This window comes from Pholcus phalangioides, unplaced genomic scaffold (genome assembly GCF_987345545.1).
Source record: "Pholcus phalangioides strain wild (caught in Gottingen) unplaced genomic scaffold, Ppha-v1.0 ptg000015l_1, whole genome shotgun sequence".
NCBI lineage: Eukaryota > Metazoa > Arthropoda > Arachnida > Araneae > Pholcidae > Pholcus > Pholcus phalangioides.
In genome coordinates, this window is record NW_028301608.1 from 43,974,932 (window position 1) to 43,998,061 (window position 23,130).

General features: G+C 34.2%; 1 protein-coding gene across 1 annotated transcript in view; it reads right to left on the reverse strand.

The window, feature by feature from the left end:
* LOC149076084 (uncharacterized) overlaps positions 1 to 21,758 on the reverse strand; it is a 97,931-nt gene extending 76,173 nt beyond the window's left edge. Inside the window, exons 1-10 of the mRNA XM_089243614.1 lie at positions 21,741 to 21,758; positions 19,189 to 19,279; positions 16,910 to 16,949; positions 16,098 to 16,218; positions 13,837 to 13,939; positions 9,595 to 9,746; positions 6,164 to 6,222; positions 5,947 to 6,029; positions 5,205 to 5,299; positions 629 to 746 (exon numbers count right to left, since the gene is read on the reverse strand). Coding sequence (XP_089099740.1) covers positions 629 to 746; positions 5,205 to 5,299; positions 5,947 to 6,029; positions 6,164 to 6,222; positions 9,595 to 9,746; positions 13,837 to 13,939; positions 16,098 to 16,218; positions 16,910 to 16,949; positions 19,189 to 19,272 — 855 coding nt within the window. The 5' untranslated portion in view covers positions 19,273 to 19,279; positions 21,741 to 21,758. The remainder of the gene's footprint in view (positions 1 to 628; positions 747 to 5,204; positions 5,300 to 5,946; positions 6,030 to 6,163; positions 6,223 to 9,594; positions 9,747 to 13,836; positions 13,940 to 16,097; positions 16,219 to 16,909; positions 16,950 to 19,188; positions 19,280 to 21,740) is intronic.
* Between the last annotated feature and the right edge of the window lie 1,372 nt (positions 21,759 to 23,130).

Genomic DNA, 23,130 nt, shown 5'->3' on the forward strand with positions numbered 1-23,130 from the left:
AAGAATAAATTATAATTGAAATGATAAACATGAGAATTTCCACCAAAAAAAAAAAAAAAAAAATTATATATACACATATATATATACACACACACATACATACACACACATATATATTTCAGATATTAAAAATTAACATGAAAACCAATTACTGAATCACTTTGGAACATATATATTTTCTTTTTTGTGTAATCTAATCTACCGGAGGCTATAGAAAAACTACGGAGAGAATTCTGCTTTACAAAGGTGGAACTGTAATGAGTAGATAAGAGGCATATATTTTATTTAATTTTTTTTCACAAAAAAATTAAAGCGAATACTATGATTCAAAATTAAAAAAGTAATAGAAATATTTTCAAATAAGTGAGAAGAGCCAAATTTTCATTCAGTTTCACAATGGATAACAAAAACTTGGCTTGCTCTCCTGAGCATTAAAACAAAGTATTTGGGACCAACAAGATTGTTAAATGAGTCAGAAGGAGAAAAGAATGATTTCCCAAACAAAAAAGATGGTATATGGGGATAAAGCATAAAATCATGTGCTCTGTCAACATTATGATATAATGATAACAAAGTTTAAAAATAATGACTTTAGTAGCAAGGAAAAACATAATTAAAGAAACATCACCTTAGCCCAATGTGGATTTAATAAGATGGCAGCTCTACAATCCATTGCAGCCAGTTCATACTGTCCCACTTTTATTAGAGCTTGTGCCCGGTTCCCATAATAGTAGTAGTTGAAAGCACTGAAATAGACATATATGGCTTAATGTGCTGAGTGTTTATAAATTATTGGGTGCGTGTTTCATTGCTCCATAAATTTCAACCAAATAAAAAACATGAAAAAAAAAAAAATACAGAATAGTAAAGTAATGAATAGTACATCATGAAAACTAGAACTAAAAACCGTGGTCAATGCCGTCCGCTTGTGAATGCTTATATTTTGACTTCCCGGGCCATAATGTTTTGCCGCTCTGACGATGACTACATTTAATTCATTTTATATAATAATTTTTGTCACATTAAAGCATGTTATTTTTCTACAATATGCCTGATCAATATAATTAAGCCTAAGGCTCCACCGGTTCGTAAAAATACAACATATATGGCGACGCGTAAAGTTTGAATGTCAATATTCTTTTCTGAACAATGATGAAACTAATCCTAGTGCTGCAGATACTCATCAGGTTCTACTTAAACAGAAGCAAATGGATGGAAAATTTGTTGGAAACTCAGCAGCAAAACCCACAGGCACTGCTGGAGCAAGTTCTTGGATGACGAGCCGGATCACCGAAGGTAAGCGTCTCTGCATTTAGTCATTTCGATAGGATCCACGACCAGTGGAGCATGTACCTGTGCTGCCTGAATCAACATTTCAAAGCCCACGGCATTACAGAAGACAAGCAGAAACATGCATATTTCTTGTCATGGGCCAGAGTTGAAACTTTTGAATTACTTCAAAAACTATTCGCGTAAGCCGATGACACAACTTGTTTGTATGCGGATATTGTACAGAAACTTACTTCTAATTTTGAATCTAAAACCCATGTGCTCGCTGCTAGATGTGAATTTCTCCGATATCATATGCAATCGGACCAGACGTACGTGGAATGGGTCACTGACTTACGAAGAATTGCCAGGGACTAGATTCATATGTAGTCAAGATGAATGTTCAAAATCTTTCATGGACTCTCTAATTCGTGATGCCATAGTTCTTCATACTCCTCATGAGCAAGTTTGCTCTGCGGCTCTCCAGCATACGAACCCTGGCCTTGAAGATGTCCTCAAAATTGTGAAAGCTTTTGAAGCTACACCGCGCAGACTCTGAAAGTGAATTCTAATTGTCTATCAACTTTCAATAATTCTCCGCTGTGCAAAGTTCTGCAAATGAAAAATTCATACTCAAAGTCACGGTTGAAAAATTCCAAGAGAAGCAAAATTCAGTCTTCAAAAAAATCTGGTGATGTACCTGGTACGGCTTTGGCGGCAGACATCTAAGGTCAGAGTGCAAATTTTGCGAGGCCACTTGTAATTTTTGCACGAAAGTAGGCTATACTTCTTCCATTTGCTATTCAAGAAAAAAATCTAATCCAAAGAAAAATTCTCCAAATCAGAAACATCAGCGTGCTAATACCTCTTTTCAGATTACAGAAACTGAATGCTGGATTGTGGACTGTACAAGATAACAAATTACTCACTTCACTGATGGTTAATAACCAAAAGATACTTTTTCAAGTAGGTACTGGTGCTTCATATTCCTCAGTTGGGACCAGTGGACAGAAAGCTCTTGGGTCACAAATTTGCAGTCCATCAACTACAAAGCTGAAAGGATATGGCTGTGTTGAAGTTCCGATACAAGGAAAAATTCTGGTCACAGTAAAATATAAGGGTAAAACCATAGACCTTCCCTGTCTTCTTACAGATACTGCGGAAGGATGTAAAATTTTTGGACTAGACTGGTTCAAAGCATTTGATTTTCACATTGATGACTGCTTAGCGAGTGATTACTTTGGCAACAATTACTCTTCATAAAAAATTGGCTGCACAAATTTTCCAGAGGCATGAAAATGTATTTTGAGATGAGCTTGGGAAGTGTAATTCTTACAAGGCTAGTGTTCTCTGAAGCCAAATGCTCGAAGTTCTGCAAAACATGTCCTATTCCATTTTCTCAGGAGATTGCTGTCAAAGCAGAAATTGAAATCAGTTCTGCAGGCATCTGGAAGCCATGTACTACAAGTCAATGGGCAGCTCCTATAGTTGTTGTAAATAAACCGAATGGTTCTATTTGCATTTGTGGTGACTACAAAGTTGTAGGTAACTCTCAAATTGATGTTAATCAGTACCCTATTCCAAGACCCGAAGAATTATCCCAGGAACTCAAAAATGGGCAAAGATTTTCCAAGATAGATCTTTCCGATGCTTATTTTTAACTTGAGTTGGATGAGGATTCAAAGAGACTGTTAGTTGTTAACACACCCTATGGATTGTTCGAGTGCCAAAGATTTCCTTTTGGAGTGGCTAGTGCACCAGCCATATGCCAGTGCTTCCTTGAACAGCTCATAGCTGGTATTCCTGGTTGTGTTAATCACTTAGATGACATTGTCACAGCTCTTAATGATGAGGAGCACTGCAAAGCCCTTGATGAACTCTTCCATCATGTAGAAAGAAATGGTCTTTCCTGTAGCAAGCCAAAATGCAAATTATTCCAGTCCGAAGTTGAGTACTTGGGGTGCATAATCAACGCAGATGGGGTTTGACCATCAGATTCTAATATTGCACCGGTGAAAGACACCCAAACTTAAAATTATCCAGGAACTGCATTCACTCATTGGAAAAATCAACTACTACAACAAGTTCAAACCTAGTTTTTCTCAGCTCGCAGGTCCTTTGAACAAACTGCGAAGAAAAAAATGTCAAATTTGAGTGGAAGCAAGAACAAGATGAAGCGTTCCAGAAATTGAATGAACATATTGTTAAAGCTACCAGACTAGTGCATTACAACTCAGAATTGCCGCTGATGCATCATCTTATGGAATAGGTGCTGTGATTTCTTACAGATATTTTGATGGTTCAGAAAAATTGATTGCCTTTGCTTCCAAGACTGACTGATACACAAAAAGCCTAGTCAGATTGAAAAAGAAGCTTTATCCATCATTTATGGTGTGAAGAAATTTCATCAGTATTTGTATGGCATAAAATTCAAACTCCTCATGGATCCAAAACCTCTGGTACCCATATTCCATCCCAAAAAGCAACTTCCCGTGATGACTGCTCAGAGACTTCAACATTGGGCAATTATCCTCATGGGATACATGTACAATATCAAATACAGACCAACAATGCAGCATGGAAATGCTGATGCTCTTTCAAGACTTCCAATTGGTTCAGATGTAGAATTTGAAAAATCAAAGAATGCATGCCACAGTATTGATGTACAGGTGAGTAATAATACATCTCTCATTATACAGTTGATTACAATACAAGCAGCAACTGCTAGGGACAAAAACTCTGAAAAACTTTCTCCATCATATTTAGAATGGTTGGCCCAAAGACTCGCCTAAGAACAATGTGAGGATGTATAAATCATACTTTCTAAGAAAAAATTCACTCTGTCAACCGAGGTATCTTGAACTTTGCAAAGACTTTGCAAAGTTCAGTTCTCAAGACTCTTCACAATGGCCATTGGTTCGAAGCTATTACTGGTTCCCACGTATTGAGCAGCAGATTGAAAACGCTGCAAACCAATGCCAACGTGAGAAAGCTTGTTTGAAAGTGATGTTCCAAGATTGGCCAAAACCAGATGATCCTTGGAACAGAATTCATATAGAATTTGCGGGTCCCTTCCAAAATTCTATACGGCTTATCATTGTTGATGCATATTCAAAATTTCCTTATGTGATCGAGATGAAATCTACTTCAGAAGCTACTATTGAAGCTCTAAAGCTATTCATTATTGAAAGATTGCCAATCACTCGTATCAGACAATGGCAAACAATTTATTACTTAAGTTGTTGAGGACTTTTGCAAATTCAATGGTAATGAGCATCTTACTATTGCTCCATTTCATCCTGCCTCTAATGGCGAAGCAGAACATTTCGTTAGGACATACAAAGAAGCTAAGAAAAAAGCTGTGTGGGGAGGAGACCACAAGTCAGAAGCACTCCAAAAGCTTCTGATAACATACAGGCCAACACCGAAACCTAGTTGTGATAAGTCTCCTGTGGAACTATTGCATAGCCGGCAGCCTAGAAATCTGCTCTCCCTCTTATTTCCTCCAAAGGATAAAAACATTGCACTTTCACAAGACAGTACTACCCACAAGTTTAGTATCAACAGCAGAGTTTTTTGTAAGAACTATTTGAATGGCCCTATATGGTCCATGATGAAATGAAATGCAGGATTGTGTGTTATTCTGTTATATTAAAAATACTGGAAAATACTTGGAAGAGAATTGAATTTCATCTCAATGTTATATGTCATGAAAAGGTATCAATGTGGAAATTATTTTAACTTCAATTATATGGTCAGTGAAACTTTTTCAGTTGTAATTTACGATTAGGCTATCTTTTTTTCTTCGTGGTGTTATTTATTTCAAAAATTATGGTGCACAATGAAATCTTGACAATGCATAAGCACCCTGTATAATGATGTTTACAGCATAGAAAAAATAGATACAGAAAAACTGGAAAAAAAACAAACACTACCTTTCTTTTAAAGCATGAGTGTAAACATCGATGGCTTCTCCATACCGACCTGTTTCATATATATGTTTTGCCATGGCTCTTAGATTGCTTTCAGGCTAGATATAATGTAAACAGTACTTTAGGAAAATATACATGAAGATTACGAAGAAAAATTTTAGTATATGTAACATCATATCAAAAGCCTGTTAAAAAAAATTAATTTTTTTCTTCTTTTCACTGAATATAAGATTGCGTGCATTTCTTCTAAAGACTTACGTCATACTCAGAGATATAAAAATTTATTAACATAACAATTAACACAATGACTTTCAACAGGATACTTCATTAAAGCCATAGATTGATAAACCAGAACTAAAATTTTGAACTGACTGAGAAAAAGAAAAAACAGCAAAATGTATGAATTAGCTTGCGACGTATATCTATGAACCTGTTTGTTTCTTTTTCTAAGGGAAGGAAAGATGATACTTCCCATATATATGATTTTGGATTAACACTCGTGTTTAAAAGAAAAAAAGATGGAAAAATAAGAGTTATTTCCATAAGCTTCCGTGTGAAACACTGGTACTTTGGGATAATTTTTTTTTTACGGAAATCAGTTTGTACAAAAAAAAGCCATGAACCTTAGAAGTATTGTAATTTCGGAAATCCCCAAAATTACAATAATACACTTTTAAATTGATGATAAAATTGCAATAAAACAAAAATATTGATTTGTGTATTTGTAAAAAATTTGGGAACTTACCATTTTATCCTGCATTTCATTTATCTCTTTTTCAAACTGGATTTTTTCCAATTCATGACTGTGACTGATATCAATAAAGAAACCTATAAATTTTTACAGCAATTAATAAGCCAGTGAGGAAATTTTTATTCAAGCAAGATACTTTGTTAATTATTTGTTTTACACCCTGTTTGATTATGAAAACGGTAGAAGATTTGGTTGATGTATTGAGACTTACAGTATGAAATAACGATCGCAGCACATATTATCTTCTGGTCATAATTTCTGAAAACTTGCCTAATATTAAAGGAAAAAATATATAAATGAAAGACAAACACAAAAAAAGCTAAATGCATACTGAAATAAGACTAGTAATTAAGCAATCAATAAAATTGTTCATCGAGTTCTGAAATTTTTGTGATTGATGTGAAATTATATCTCACCACTTAAAAAACAATTTATTGAATAATAACAGTTAATTTTCTTTTTAGAAGATTTAATTTTCTTGCTTTCAAACTTACATATTGTGGTCTACAAACTTTAATATTCCATCTTCTTGACGGGAAGAGAGACGGGGACAGAGAATATTCTCTCAAAGGACTACTATTATAAATTACTAGAGAATATATTCTTATTGAAAATAATAATTATTCTCAAGTTATTTATCGAGATTTATTATAAAACATGTTATTACATCTATTCTTGACAATACACTCTGGAAAGATTTCCGTAACTGAAGAATATTCTCATCGAGGACAATATTCGAGAATATTCTCTGGGAGGACTATTATTTTAGTAACTTCAGAATAATTTTTATTATTTTCGATAAGAATATTCCCCAGTAATTTATGAAAGTAGACATTCCAGAGAATATTCTCAAGAATATTATATGTAGCTACATTATAAATAACAGGAGAATATTCTCATCGAAAACTTATAAGAATATTCTCAAGTTATTTATAATAGTAGTCCTAATAGAGAATATTCTCCGAAAGATTATTCTCGAGAATTTTACATCTCTAGTTTGTAGACCACAATATTAATGTTTGAAAGCAAGAAATTTAAACCAACAGGGCTGAATTGCACAACTTTTAAAGAAATGTGAACAAAAATTGTTTTGTTGTAAATGTTTCAGGTAATGAAAACTGATTTATATTTCACGATATAAACAAAATTATATAAAAAAATTTAAATTATTTAAAAGAAAAATGAATATTCTCGATTATTCTCCAATTTTTACATCCATAGAATATTCTCAGAACATTCTTGTTCACCGGAGAATTTGCTCACTTTACATCTCTAAGTAGACTAAAGCTAATGTTGGTCGAGCACATTATTTAATATTATATAAAAATATTTTCAGTACATTCATCTTTCTGTAAATTGTAATTTATAAAATTTTGAAGCTGTTCATGTTAGCCTTCTATCAGTTGTCTTTTTTATAGTGCTCCTTTGTGTTAAAAAAAACTTATTTTTAAATTTTGGGCAGTACTTGGAACTAATTAAATAATTTTCCATAGAAAGATATCGGAAATACTGTTTCAGCTAACAAACATGGTTCTGGAACAAATTATATTTGTTAGTTGAGGTATCGCTGTTATAAGGCAATCCCCAAAAAATTGGTAGTTATTGAAAAAATTTATTGTATCCCTAAGTATTTCTGAGTTGTAAAAATAATAAAAAATAACAAAACCTTCAAAATCCCTTCCCCCACTTTCCCATTTTTAATGTGAGACGGCTTCACTAAATTTCTAGTAAATCACACAGGTCAAGAAGCCCAGGGGGTATAAAACTTTTTCAGTCTATGGGCCAGATATGAGAGATAGCTACCATTAGCGGGGCCTTAAACTGATTGTCTGCCTAATTATGTGGATTGATACAATTTTTTAAGAACATCTTTCACGTACTCAGAGCTTTACTCACCCAAATAGGCAGGCTCATCTAGCACTATCCACAGGCAGGGCTTTCTTTAAAGCATCATGGGCCCTCAGGCAAAGTAATTTTTCTGAGACCCCCTGGCCAATTGTCGAAAATTTCAACAGGTTCTATTTTTGAGAGGCCCCTTTTCTCTTGAGGCTTCCAAGCCGTGTCCGGATGGGCCCCATGCGTTAAGACAGCACTGCCCACAGGCTTCTTTGTGTCCACGAAAGGTCTCAGATTACTTTGCATGTGAATTAATATCAATTGTGTCCAATTAATTTAGGCAAGGCTCCCACTGAAAAAATTAAAAAATTAGGACAGGGATGCACCCCCCTCAAAATCTATCAGGTAAGTTGAAACCCTGTTGGTGGCGCAGTGGTAGTAGGCAGAAATTAGTTTTCTGTGGTTTTTCAACTTCAAGGAGGAATGTGAGGCAGTCATTCATTTGAAAAATCTCTCGGAAGAGATCAGGCAGACCATCAATATGATACTACATAACAAAAATTAAAGTATTCACCACCTTCACTCCAGAATATAGTAGACAGATGGCAGCACCAGTAGAACACAAACAAGTACAAGATACTCAGATAAATACAAGATTTGACAAAATGAATATGTTAGGGCCATACATATATACACTCAAACATGTTCCTGCATGCACCAATTTGTTAGGAAATCTACAGAGGAATATGTAGTTATGTAGTCGTATAATGCTTGTCAATTCTCGCCACAGAGAGCAACAGTCCTACAAACAGTACAAATATTCAGTCACTACACATCACTCACTTCACTTCTCAGATATAGATGGCAGCACTGAAAAACCATACACAACACTAGATACGCACTCAGACTATTATGTACACACACATTTACACTTCCGGCACAACTCACTAGTTAGTAAATTGCATATGGCGATAGACCTGAGTTGTGCTTGGTTTGAAAAAAAAAATGCTAGTCAATATAACTAACATTGAATATTTCATCTCAAAAACTGACTCATAAATGAGCTGACACTCTTCCAAAATAGGTATGAATTTCTGAACAAAAGTTTTCAGCTTTTCATCAGAATGTACAGTATTTGTCCCAAACGGTGAAAAATTCGCTGAAAGGACAGAAGCTAGTTATCATTAAGACGCTTTAAGCATCATCCACAGGCGGCAAGATTTAGGGGGCAACGGTTTTAGGTGGGAATAGAGAACACTTATAGAATTACTAAATTTTAAAGTTGTAGGGGGCGACAAAATCATTTTGGCTTAGAAAGCATAAATCCTAGTTATGGCCTTGGTCATCAACCAAGTCTGCCCCTAAATCAAACTGAGAGCCTATGGAGTTTATTAGAGAGAAGTTTTTCTGGATCTACAAAGATCTTGATGAAACAATGATGTAATTATGCCAAACATGAATACTGATATCAGGGCGTAAGTACAGATTTTGTCAGGGAAAAAGGGGGGGGGGGGCAAACTTGATTTTGCCACTTCCCTTTATTTCCAGCTCTCATTGATATATAAAATCATTTTGTCACAATAAATATTTAATTTTTTTTAAAGACAATAAAGTGTGAGCGTGCAACTTTATTTTTTCTGGCAGTGTATTTGAACACACTTCACTACAGTAGATATAATACTATGTAACAAAGAGCTGTTTTTCTGACTTGGAAAAAATATTCTGCTACCAGGATGATACAGTATTTGACTGCAATATAAAAATATAGCTACCTATTGATAAATATAATGATTGTCATAAACTTACCATACATCTTTGTAAACCTCTTTAGAGCTAAAATGTTGAATCACTTCAGTCAGAGACAGATTTCTTATCGATATGCCATTTTTTACATAATCAGCAGATAACATATAAAACATGGCATGTTCATCGTATACACCAGAACATACACAACAGAACTAATGGAAAAAAAGGAAAAAGACAAATTCTCAGCTACAATTTTCTTCCAATAAAATGAATATATGTACACTGTATTTATTGGTGCCTAAGACACATTTATACATATATAGGGTAGAGCTGATCTGATTAATTGATCAATTGTTAATTACAGTTAAAAATTTTAGTTGAATTAAATCAACTTGATCCATCTGATTAAAATTTTGAATAAAAATTCATAATCTATTTTTATTTGTCTGATGAAACCAATTAGATGTCTTAAATTATCTTTTTTAGATATAAAATTTTAGATGAGTAACTGTATTTAAAAATATTTTGATCAAATTTTATGACACATGAAAAAGGCATTAAAAATGCTTAAAATAGGCACTGAAAAAGACATAATTTTTGGAAGAAAGAAAAAATAACTAAAAACTAATGCATTAAGGGTTCAAAAACAAGCTGAAAAATTGGTTTCACTTAATCTGTCTATTGTTTTAATTATTGTTTAAAATAACTGCATTATAATAAAAATTAAATTGATTTCAAGCCCAAAATAAAATATTAGTAGACCCTAAGGACTAGGCCACATTTCTAAGACTACCATTATCACATGCGGAACCGATGGAGAAAATGCTCTGTGGGGCTCAGGTTGAAAATTCTCGTTGATTTGTTGTATTTTTATTTGGAATAATCATTATTTCTATTGTTTATACATGTTTATCTTGTTCTATTTTTGTAAAAGAAAAAAATTAACTTTTTTAAATATTACCATGTATGTGAGGCTCCTTCAAGCACAGGGCCCTGTGTGGCCGTATTTGTCACATATCCCCCTCGAGGGCCACTCTGGTCAATTTAATCCAATACTAAATATGTATGTTTAATAAATATCCATGGTTGTTTGCAGTGCATTTATGGTGCAAAAAATCAAATTAAATCAAAACAACATGTGCTCCAGAGCACTGTCTGCTTCTATCTACCCCACTTTGTGTGAGCCATAATGTCAATTCATGAACTCTTGGGACATTCATCGCTCAGCTATACCCATAAAATGTACGTAGCCTAGTGCCTGAGCAAGACATTATATGAAGCCTGTGAAAAAACAAAAGTTTATAATTTTCCACTGCTTTTCTAACACGGCTATGTTCATCTGAAACAAAATAATTCACGTCTAACCCCATCCGATCAAAGCAAAGTTAGTGCATGGCAACACCAATATCTTATTTGCGTCTAAAGGGAAGTTTGAGAAACAGTTTTCACAGAAAAAGAAATGAGGGTGGAATAAAAATTTAAGTTGAGAAATAAAGTCGAATCCCGTTATAAAGAACTCCAAGAGACAGAAGAAACCACTTCGTTATAACGCAATTTCGTTGTGAAGGAGTTTGATTTTTAACATGCACAAAAAAAATTTGTGGTAGCATAATTTGATTCCAAGGGGAAAAAAACTTATTTACGTTCTAGATAATAACAAAAAAATGAAGTTGTGAAATTAAAAAATAACACAAAGTAACTCAAATCAATTAGGCATTGAAGTTTTTTACATAAGTTTTACTTAATTAACATTTTAGAGACAAACAACCCGTAATTTTTTCAATTTTTTATGCACAAGTATTACGGAAGCTGAAGAAACAACAAATTCCTCTTAAAGTATGCACATGCTCAAATAAATGGTGTGGAAGGATGTCTTGATCTGATAAATATCATTTTAGAGTTCCAAACTAGCTAAGGCTTCAGATGCTGTAGGTACCAAAGCATACTCAACTTGTCAGGCACTTTGCCTGTTGTGGCGTTGTTTTTGTATTTTTTGAAAGCTCTTCTTCATCACTGCTGTCTGCAAGTGATTGTTCATTGTTTTCTTGTATCATACGAATTATATCATTGTTCGTTAACGGTTCCAAAGTGAAGACATTATTGTCAGAGAAAATAAATCGTCTAGCGTCCTCCAGATGCTGTAGGTACTAAAGCATATTCTACTCGTCGGGCATTTTGTCCGTTGTGGTGTAGTATTTTTTGAAAGCTTTCCTTCATTAATGCTGTTCACAAGTGATTGTTCATTGTTTTCTTGTATCATACGAATGATATCGTTGTCTGTTAACAGTTCTGAAGTGAAGACATTATTGTCAGAGAAAAGAAATTGGCTAGCGTTCATTCGGAATGGACGTTTCTTTTGCAATATGTTCCCACAAACGCTGTGAATTAATGGATGCACTTTCACCAGCTTTATTCAGTGTTTTGCAGAATTCTGCTGTGATTAAATTTGCTTTGTTCTACCCATTACAAAAGACTTTTTGAGTGATATCCTTCCAGGCTCCAGCTATTATATCCATAGCTTGCTCAATGTCAGGTCTCATTATGATTTCTTTATTATCAAACTGGTGAATACATCTCAGCAGTTGCATACGGTACTTTCCTTTCATCACCTTGATTATGCATCTGTCAAATGGTTGCAAAACAGACGTGCAGTTAGGAGGCATGTATTTGATGCGAATGCACTCTAATTTTGAAGAGTCAATGCGTGGCGTGCAATTGCAGATAAGAAGCAGGATATCTTTCTTATTTTTTCACTTCATTTTCCCATAAAACTTAAATAGCCCCTAACTAAAAGACCTTTGACTTGATTTATAATTACAAGGCAGTGATTTCACGTTCTTCAGGCAGCATGGATTCACAAATTTTCCAATCACCATAACTTTTCTTTTTTTCGGTTTCGTTCATGTTGCAGTAAAACAAAGCAGTCAAGGGTCGTTAGGAGTTTTTGCCACCAATGCACTTGTCTTTTTTAAATGTAAAAGTTTTGTTAGACAACAGTTGGAAATAGATTCCGGCTTTGTTTGCGTTGAATACATCGGAAGGATCATATGACTATATCGCTTTTGCTATTTCACCAGCTTTCTGTTCATTCACATCTTTCATATCAACTGAATTTTCTTCCCCACAAATCTGTTTTGCTACCACACCATATACTGTTCTTTGGACAGTTGCTTGAAAGTTTTCGCATCAAAAAGCACATGCGAATTCCAAAACCTTTTCTCCTATGAGTGGACCAGTAACTGGCACATTTCAGAAACAAAGGTCCTTAAACCAGGTAAAGACAGCTGCATCCACATCTTGTAAATTCGAAAGTTAGATCTTTTTCCTAGGATATCCATATAAATACTGCTTGAATTTTCAATTTCGTCCATTTTTTTCAAAAACGTTGAAAGAGTAGATGGAGATCGACTCTGTTTTTTTTTGGACACTTGTTTTTGACTTCATTATAACATCTTTTTCATTTCGTTATACCGGTATTGCGCAATACGTTGTTGCTGTGTAAATTGATTTGAAGGATTAGAAAAGTTTTCATTACAACGAGATTTACACTATAACAGTATTCATTATAACTGGATCCGACTGTACTAAAATAATGTATTTTGCTACATGTATACTGAATTTACTTCACTCAGGTATATGCTCAGCGAAACATTTGAGCTTTATTCAAAATCATGATCATCTGACAGGAACTATATTTTTTTCCCCTCCATAAAATAAATCATTGAACTCATCCACCAAATCGGGATTAATTGGTTTAGGATAGTTATCACTTTCTTGATGATGTTTTCATGCTTACTAAAATGATACTGTGGGAAATTCTGAACTTTGCTGTGACTTCAAGAGAAAGTATGTATAAAAACTTTAAAATATACATTTTTTCCATTTCATCGGCTCAAGATAGAGGTTCTATACTGCATATGACTTAAACAATATGTCTGAATCCACACATAGTAAAAAATTCACATTAATTGCATTCATGATTCAACTATAGATTGGTTAGAAGATTAGTTGGTTCAATATTGCTTATACCAACTAATTAATGAAGATTATTTTTTTTTTCTTTCACACAAATAAAGTCACTCTTTCTTAATGAATTTCTCCAGCACAAGGAACAAAAAAAAATCAGATAAAAATTCACTCACATATTTTTAAGTAAAAATAATTGAAGCTAACACTTTATCAATCTGTAATAAAATGTCATTTTTTCAAGTTCAGTGAAAATCAAAACTTGCTTTTAATTTTAATAATGGAAAAAAATCTCCATAGACAAAGAGAGGAGAAATACATGTCAGAGATGATTACCTTCATCAGCTTTGACAGAACAGATGTTGAAACAGAGTCAAAAAGTTGCACCATTTCTTTTATCTCTGATTTCAAGGATTTGTCTTCAAACAGATCTAAAATACTGTGAGCAATTGAATATTATTCATAAACCTTATGAACATTTGCAATTTTTGATCAAATGCATATTGCACAATGTTTGAATTCATACTTTAAAATAAAACTACTTCAGTAAAAATTAGGCAATTTTTTTCCCTGGTCCACAATACTTTTTTTACACCATGTTAATTTTCTCCTTTCAAAAGTTCCAGATGTATGAAATTTCCATCTCCTTACATAAAAGTGACTTTTTTAGCTACAAAGGATGGTTTCATTCTATTTTCAACTTGAACTTGTCACGCTTACCCTGAGAAGAAATAAATCTCGGTTCTTATGACTACTGCAACCTCAATTAAATTAATAAATACAGGGATGCAAGTGCCACTTATCCATTTTGGAGCAGCAAGCTGTGATTTTTTCTTAAAATGCTGGAAGTTTTACCAAAAATAGTTAGAACAGATAATTTAAATAAATTTCCTTCACAAATTCCATTTCAATTTCTCTGAAGAATCTGTCACTGCTAAAGCATGTAATACTGAAATGACAAAACCAATTATGACCTTTTTCAAAACAGACCATGCATGCTGAAAGCCAAAGCTAGAATTTTGACACAGCAACCCCCCCCCCCCACAACATACAGTAAAATAAAAAAATTAATTTTTGATTTTTGTTCAATTTCCAAAAAAAATTGAAGTTCATTTAAACAAAAACATACTCATCGGCACTGGAAACTAGCAGCTCAGGCCACACAAGCCCCCCCCCCCAAGCAACTGTGAGAGAAAGCTGAGACTCTCACATAATTCATGAACATTTAGTTAATCCATCCCTGCATGCACTTTTTTGGGTCATATTTTCAGCTGTCTGGCAACCCCAGATCTGGGACTGTAGCATGCCTTCTCATCCTGGGGCAAATTTTTCCTTGGAGCCCTCCTTGAAAGGGTTATAATGCGAAATAAGTACATTTTCGCATCACCTACCAATCATCGTACCAAACAGATCCATGTTAGAAGAAAACGTTGCGTCATCCAAATAGAATGCATATGAATGAGCCAAATCTTTACAAACTGCATTATTTTTTATACTGCGAACAGACAAAAAAAATAAAAAAATAAAAACAAAATAAAAACATAGAGGCAACATTGTTTACAAGAGCCGAAACCATCGTGTGAGAGTACAAACATAGTGGAGGAAGATTTTTAGATTCAGACAGCCAGCTTACAGTTTATATGATCAGGGAGGGGAACCCAGTAGTAGATGGTGAGTACACTGCAAGGAGATTTTTGGAAGTACTAATTTTCACTCTGCCACTGGCACTGACTATCTCACAGGTGCAGATTTGGGCAATGGGTTGGGAGGGGCAGTCTATTTTGTGTAGGTTTGTTCGATCGCCCATATTTTACAAGTCAGACCAATTTTTCCCACATTATTCAGCTCATCGCAAGGCGATCACACCGTGATACGCGCTTGCTGTCAGAATCAGAAAACTTTCCTGCAATTTCAAAACTACCTGTATCATAAACCAGAATTGACGTAAATGGGCAGGGATTTGGTACTTTGGCATAGCTCTTCCATCCCAGCAAATATATATTGTTCTACTGTATAGATAAAATTTGTACAGAACAGCATGTGAAGAACTCTAAATTGCTTACAAATGTGGGTGTTTAAGCTATAAGTATAAAGCAATCATTAGACAATATGAGCAATACACTTATCATAAAAAGGTAGCGAAAATTGGGGACTTCCAAGTGAATGAAAATGAGAAAGCACTTGATTGAGGAAGCAATTTTGCTAACCATGTGACTTCACAGGGTTGGACAAATTGAAAAAATCTAGGCAATCAGAACAATTTTTTAGGCACTAAAAAAATTATTACTTGAAGAAAAAGGTCCAAAATAATGATTCTTTTGACTTTTTCACGGTATAGTGATCCACTTTAATGTCGGCAAATATGCTGATATAAAATTCAAACATCTTGTGCTGCTCTTAGCCTACAATTTAGTAACTACACAAAAAAAATTTTAGGCGTATAAAATACCAGTTTTTAAGTCGCCACAGTGACCTGGCACGTGGGATTTGTCCAGCCGTGTACTATATCAGTATACAGATCTTTAGACTAGTATCTTGATAAAAAAAACAATTCTGAATCTCATGATTTTCACCAAAATTGATATTACTGTACTTACCCAGAATCTTTCAACTTCACTACTTCACTTAGCCATTGATCATATGGTTCAACATAAGGTGTTTGAAATAACAATGGTTCCATGATGCGCACTTTCATTATCCAAAAAATTACCATTTTTTCTATAATTAGGGAGCAAAAATTTTTTTAAATATAACACTATAATAGTTTAAATACCATTGTTTTACCACACATCCTTACATGCAACATCAACAGTAAATCAACTCAATGTAATACTAATTTTAAAGAACATATTTTTTTGGGTGAACACATAAATTTAGTATAAAAAAGACATTGAACAATTCCAATATAATAAATGTCATAGAAATTACTACGAAAAGCAATTGTTTTGCTCAATTGCTTTTCTGAATAACCCAAAATACAGTGACACCCTATTTCTTTTATCTTTCAGCTTTTATTTTCTAGCACCCATGGTACAGTCACACTTCTCTTTCAGAAAAAACTCTATTTCGCAAAAAAAAAAAAAAAAAAAAAAAAAAAAAAAATCCTAGCATTTACTGTACAAAATCAATGTATTTTCATCTCTGTCTTTAAGTAATTTTCATTAAAAAACTAACGATCTTGATAGCCAAACCAATAAAACACTGGAATTCCTTTTCTTTTGCACAAATCTGGATTTCCGCAATTGAAAGAAACTAAGAAAGGATTGTTCGTATTGCAGCCAATTGTGTTTATGAAAAAACATTGTAAGCAGGAAAATGCTTCAAACCAGAAATCTCAATAACTATAGTAGAGGTCATGAAAATAAATCGTACAAAGTGGGAAGCAGGATTCACTGTTCATAGTACTCACCTTTCACAAGACTCGCATATTTTTGTTTATCAGGTGGTTTCTGAAACATAAAAAAGAACCATAATTTCAATTATGAACATTCAAATAAAGACCAGATATACACTGAATACCCCTACATTAGCTGGTTGGTATACCAGGGAAACAGTGAGAGAGACCAGCATGAGGAAAACATGGACTCCAGCCAGGGAAATTAGAGTCACAGATTCCAAGAAATATCCACTGAAAACATCTGGACTCACTGAGAACTGGGTTTTCAAGACTCAATTGAATTGTCTTATTTGAACTTTGTCCATTCTTTATATTTTAGGATCCTTTCTGTTTTATGAATCACATTCAGATAGTTATAGCTTTATGCAGGGACGGTTCTGGACATTTTTCAAGTGTAAGCGAATAATATGTTTGGTGATAAAAAAATTACCCTTCCCCTTCAGTTGGTGTGCCAAAAAATCACCCCCTTTACAGTTGGTGCTCTAAAAACTTGGTTCCTTTCAGTTGGAGCTTCCTGCAGGCCCGTAGTTCACAGGATTTAAGATCTGGCACTGACGTTATGTTTGCTTTTGCTACTACACATCACAATTTATTAAAAATGTTGGATACTAAGCATATTCGTTTGCATAGATCAGATTAATTAAATGGAAAAATATGTATGTAGACTGCAAAAGTATTTGTAGTCCTTGATCATATGCATAAGAACTACTAGATTTCAAACAATAAACTAATCAACTTTTTTTTGTTGCAAAATTAGATCCTTCACAATAAATTTTATAGCGGTGCTAACATCACCAATATTCAAAATAGATGCTAATAACAACATAAATTTGGTGGTGATTGATGATACAATTACCTCTCTATACAATTGATGCTCGTTTTTATGAATTTGTACAAACTTGATAATTAGTTTGTACAACCAAAAGTTTGTAAATACACGAGACAATGCAAAAAATATGGGAAATAGAAAAATGAATTAGTCATATGCTTTTATTGATGGCTTCCATAAAAACCACATTTTTGTTCGCTTCATGATAACATTTTGATAAATATAAATTCCATGGAATCGATGCAGGATAAAATTTCATGTGAATCTCGCTTCTCCAAAATATTTTCAGGGTAATGAAATGCCACTGGAACTCCTTGCAGTAGAAACAATCTTTTGCTGATCTTTGATTAGAGAACTCAATGTAATTTTTTGAATCCCACATTTTTTGGCAATTTGTGTCTTAGCCTCTTTCAAAAATTTTTTTTTTCATCCACTCTCAAGCCAATCTCTTCTGTTTTGTTGACATCGCAAATAGGGAAATAGAAAAACAGCAGTTATGGAAAAAAAGTTCAACTCTTGACTTAGAAATGCACTATCAATAACCTGATGCAGTGTTTCCCAAAGTGGACAATATCGCCCCCTAGGGTGGGAGGAATGATGGAATAGTCCAGGGAGTTACAGATATAACATAGGATTCTATGGTTTGGCTTGAGTAGAAGATGCGTTGAAACATTTCTGAAGAAGGGGGCGATGGAACAAGAAGTTTGGGAAACTATAACTTAATGTATCATTTCTGAAATCACCAGTTTATCCAATCATAATGCACAAAGAGTGAATTACATTGTCAACACATCTTCATCGTCGCCTCCACCAAAAATCTAACCCTACTTCCTGGCACGTGCTCGCAAAACACTTGTCAATCACATGTTGGTGATTGCCTCTTAAGACACACACAAAACATCCAAATTGAAGTTCACTTTTGATTACAATGGAGGGGGGCTGTTGGAAGAATAGAAAAACGGGGGGGGGGGGAAGAAAGTGAAAGAAAAACAAAGTTGATAAAATATAGATTGATAGAAATTAAAGTTAGTAAAATAGAGTGGATTTTAATATTAGCTTTATGGCATGATGTACGAGACAGAGGACCTGTTTGTAAAAAAAGAGCGTGCTCGTGAATTGGACGTTTGTAAAATCGAGTGTCGACGGTATAACAATAACCTTTCTACAATGATATTTTTTCTTGGTTTACAGAATATTGTTATATCAAGGTTTCACTGTATTATATGAGATTAAAATTATTTTGAGAAATCTAAAAATTAGAGGTATAAAAGTATGACTGCATTATGACTACTGACATTTGTTTTTAGAAAAAACCATCAAAACTCAAATGTGCGTAAAAAATTAAAAATTAAATTATCGAAAGTATAACACGCATGAAGGAAATTCTAACGAGTATCTCAAATAAAGAAAATTTTCAATACTATTTTCAACAACTTATTTTTAAAAATAAATTTATACATACATCACCAATTTGTTTCAAGTGTTGATCACATATCACAGTTTTCGCTTTGTTGAAGCTCGTTTCGGTATCTTCACCAAGCCACATCTTTTCACTGAAAGAAATATCTCTTTTGTTATTTTTCTAAAACTACATTGGCAAAATTCATATACGTGTAATGGTATACAAGCATAATTAACATTTAGTATCGATTCTCAAAGTTTGAGAGCCACAGTTATATTATTCAGCGATACCCAGATTTTATACACATATTTTATACCCAGATAAAAAAATGTAACCCTCAAATAGTCAGAGATAAAATGAAAATTTACCAGTACTTTTTCAAAAGAAAAGCAGATTAAAAAGGATGTAAATGAATTTTTTCTGTGGGGGATATAATTTTACTTGCCCCCCCCCCCCCAAACCATTTGGAAAAGGTCTAAATTTTGTTTGTTTCTCGTATGACTTGCAGACCCCTCGAGATTGCTGTGTCTGGGACAAATCTCTGCATCAACTAACTCCCTTATAGTTCTGGGTCTGGGATGAGTCAACAGCATTTGGTTTCCAGCACTACAAGGTATAAAAATTACATTCGGCTTGGAGTAAGACTCGGAACAATCAAAGTCCAAGTGAATCAATCACGTTAACAAACAATTACAGTAAAGTAACGGAAGTCCAACCAGACAACTGCATAAATACAGGCCTAGATTTGATCTATGTTTTATTGCTTATCTAATTCCCTTCTTTAAGCTGTTGAAAGATCCTTAGTGGTTATTGCTCATTCGTAACGGCCAAACAGCCCAAAATCCTTCCATTACAAACGATTGCAGCAAAAGCTGAACATGGTTCGTTACAGAACAAAAATCCTTACTGTACAGACATACATTAATTAACAAAGAAAATTTGTTCCAGTCACATTTGTTAACTGAAACGTTATTTCCCCCATAGGTTTCTATACAAAATTATTTATTATAACCCCGCTCAAAATTTGAAGAAAAGTTTCATATTACTAATAAGTACTAAAGAAAAAGACAAACTGACTTAAGGCTTAAATAAACAGCTTCACAATTAGATAAAATTAATTTAAAGAAAGATGACATGAAGATCTTTGTTTTGTACCATGTACACAACCTCGTCAAGATCCTGGATGTTCCCGTAGGCCTATGTGATATAGTCAGCTCATTTTTATGCCTTACAGTTACACAGATGGAAAACATAATGGGAATCTAGAATGTCCAGACCATTCCATGAGAATCTCACACAAAAAAAAAAAAAAGCCCCACATCTAAGTACAGACCTTTATTAATGATGCATTTCTCGCATTGCTCCATCATTCATTTTACACAACAAGTGGCTTATCTCTTCAATGTCCAAGACGGTTTATATAGGGAGTGTATACAAACGACGAACGTGCCGTTATATACGGAGAACGCAAAGGTTTCAATTATAACAAAAAACTTTTATTAATGAGATGAAGCTAAGGTATGACTGACTTGAGCTGATACAAAATAACATCTGCCTCAAAAGGCCGGAAAAATAACATCGATAATAATTGTGTAAGCGGTGCCATCTCGGGGCGATACAGAGAAAAAGAATATAAAATACTAAAAAAGTTATATACATACTCAAACAGGGAGCATGGGTATGTTTTGGAGTTTTTTTGTGAACAGCACAGAAAAATTTGAAAATGAAAGCCCTTGACAGAGGCTGAACCAGGAAGACTGGTCCAAGTCCCCCAGGAGAGCAAAGAGGAAAAAAATTAAAAAAAAAATAAATCAAAACTTGGATAAGTTTATTTTGAGAAGAAATATCTGAACGTTAACATTAAAGAGTTAAAAGCTTTCTGGAAGAGAAAGATGAGTTTGAAAAGCGACTCTAATTCGAAGGTGGATGCAAATTCATCAGGTTCAAAAGATAGTAATTCTGATGACTGAACAAAAATCTGGCTCTTTACAGTATTAAGTGAGGGTCACAAATTAGCGAGGTAGAAATATTGCAAAAAAAAAAAAGTTAGCTGAAACATTCATAAGTGGAGGTATCACTGTATAATGACAATCACCTACATCAACGGTGGCAAACTTCTTACTCTGTGGTGTTCTCTCCCCCCCCTTTCCCCGCCCATGTTGACAAACGTTTCCGTACTCAATGTCGCAATCAGTTCATAGTAGTCACTGTGATCCATATATGTGTGGAACAGCTTTTACAATGGTCTTCCTATAGTGAAGGGAAATGTACGGTGGAAAAACAAAACAAACACTCCCCTTCAGTTCTTAATCAGTTCTTTCAGTTGACCAGATTGAAATTTCTTATATATTATATCCCGAGGGACTTCCCTCAAGAGATCAATGAAACACATTGTGTAGGCCTACATGAAAAAAAAATGTAACTTGTGATATACATTAGACAGTTTCACTCCAACATCTCATGTGGCTGATTTACAAAAATGCAAAATTTTAGCTTAAAGGGGGAAAAAAGGTCCTGTTTCATAATAGAAAAAAAATTGATGATTGAACATTTTGCTACTAATTATATGAAAGAAAAAAAACAGTAGTCCTGCTTTACTAATATCTACTTACCATGTCCCGTTAAAACAAACAGGATGTATGGTCGCTGTACTTGCAAACAGGACATTTTTTGGATATAATTATCATTCTGTTATTGTTATCAGAAACTCAGTCATCTTGATTATCAGTCCTGATTTGATCAAATTAAGTGGCGTAAACTGTATATGAATTGACATCATCGTGCCCCCCCCCCTCCACAGCCCTTTAAGTCTATGTCAGTTTATGTTTGAGGGGAGAGTATCTGGATAGAATTACCAGTCTGGCAGAATCTTACAAGGTTATCCAGGGTCAAGAAACTTGGTCTTCTTAAGATTATAGGCGCTGGAACTTGGGGGATGCCAAAGCTATTTGAGCCCCACACAATAATTAATGGATACACAATGCAATACAGACCTCCCCTTCCCTGCGGGTTCAAGTCCTATATACAGAATGACTGGTAACTTTCAACCCTTCAATGTTTTATTAATATTGGCACACCTGGATATAAAAAGGCACAAAGGTGGCCTAAATTTTAAACATTAAACTAGCATTATAGACATTTTTTCATCCATGGGGCTCTCTTTGAGCCATATATATTTCTCTTGCCCCCCCCCCCCACTTTCTAATCACAGCCTCACACAGCTTCTCTCATTTAGGAAAGAAACTTTCTATTAATTGAAAGAATTAATTTTTTAAAATAACTTGATAGTGAGCAAAAATTTTATCCCGATCTTCGGTCCTCAACACTAGGATTTAGGGAATCCTCCTCTCATACCGATTCTTAGCAGACCCGTCTCAACATCATGTGCCTTTGAGCAGTGTAATGTTTTTGGGGGTCTTGTTATAAGCTGGAAGTGACAACTTAGGCTACACATGAACAAAGAGTGGAACTCTGTTACAGTACATATTTCCGATTTTGCACCAGAAATTTTCAGTGAACAAATCTTCTATTTCTAGGAACTACATGCATTAAACCATGATTTGATATAATGCCAAGTTCATTAAAATGAAGTTGTTAAATTTGGGGTTTGACTGTGCTTACTCTCACAAAGCATAGTTCGTCATGTAGGCCCCCACAGTCATCAGCAGATAAAGGATATGCCCCCCCCCCCAACCTATGCCAAAACTATAATTTTTTACAAATCACAACTTTTCACATGCTCAATGTGGACGTGTAAAAAAGCAACAAAAATTAAAACACTTTTGGTGTTTTGATTATCGGTTATGATACAAGGTCAGTCATTTTTATGACTCATTACAATTACTGTGTGGGTGCATAAGGCAAAAATACAGGGTTCTTATGGCATATAAATAGAGCGTGCTCAAGAAGTTTACTGGTGGGGGATATATGACACATGTAAAATGAGCTCGTTATTTCAATCCTTTCTATATTGAAGATATATATCAATAACCGGTTGAGAAG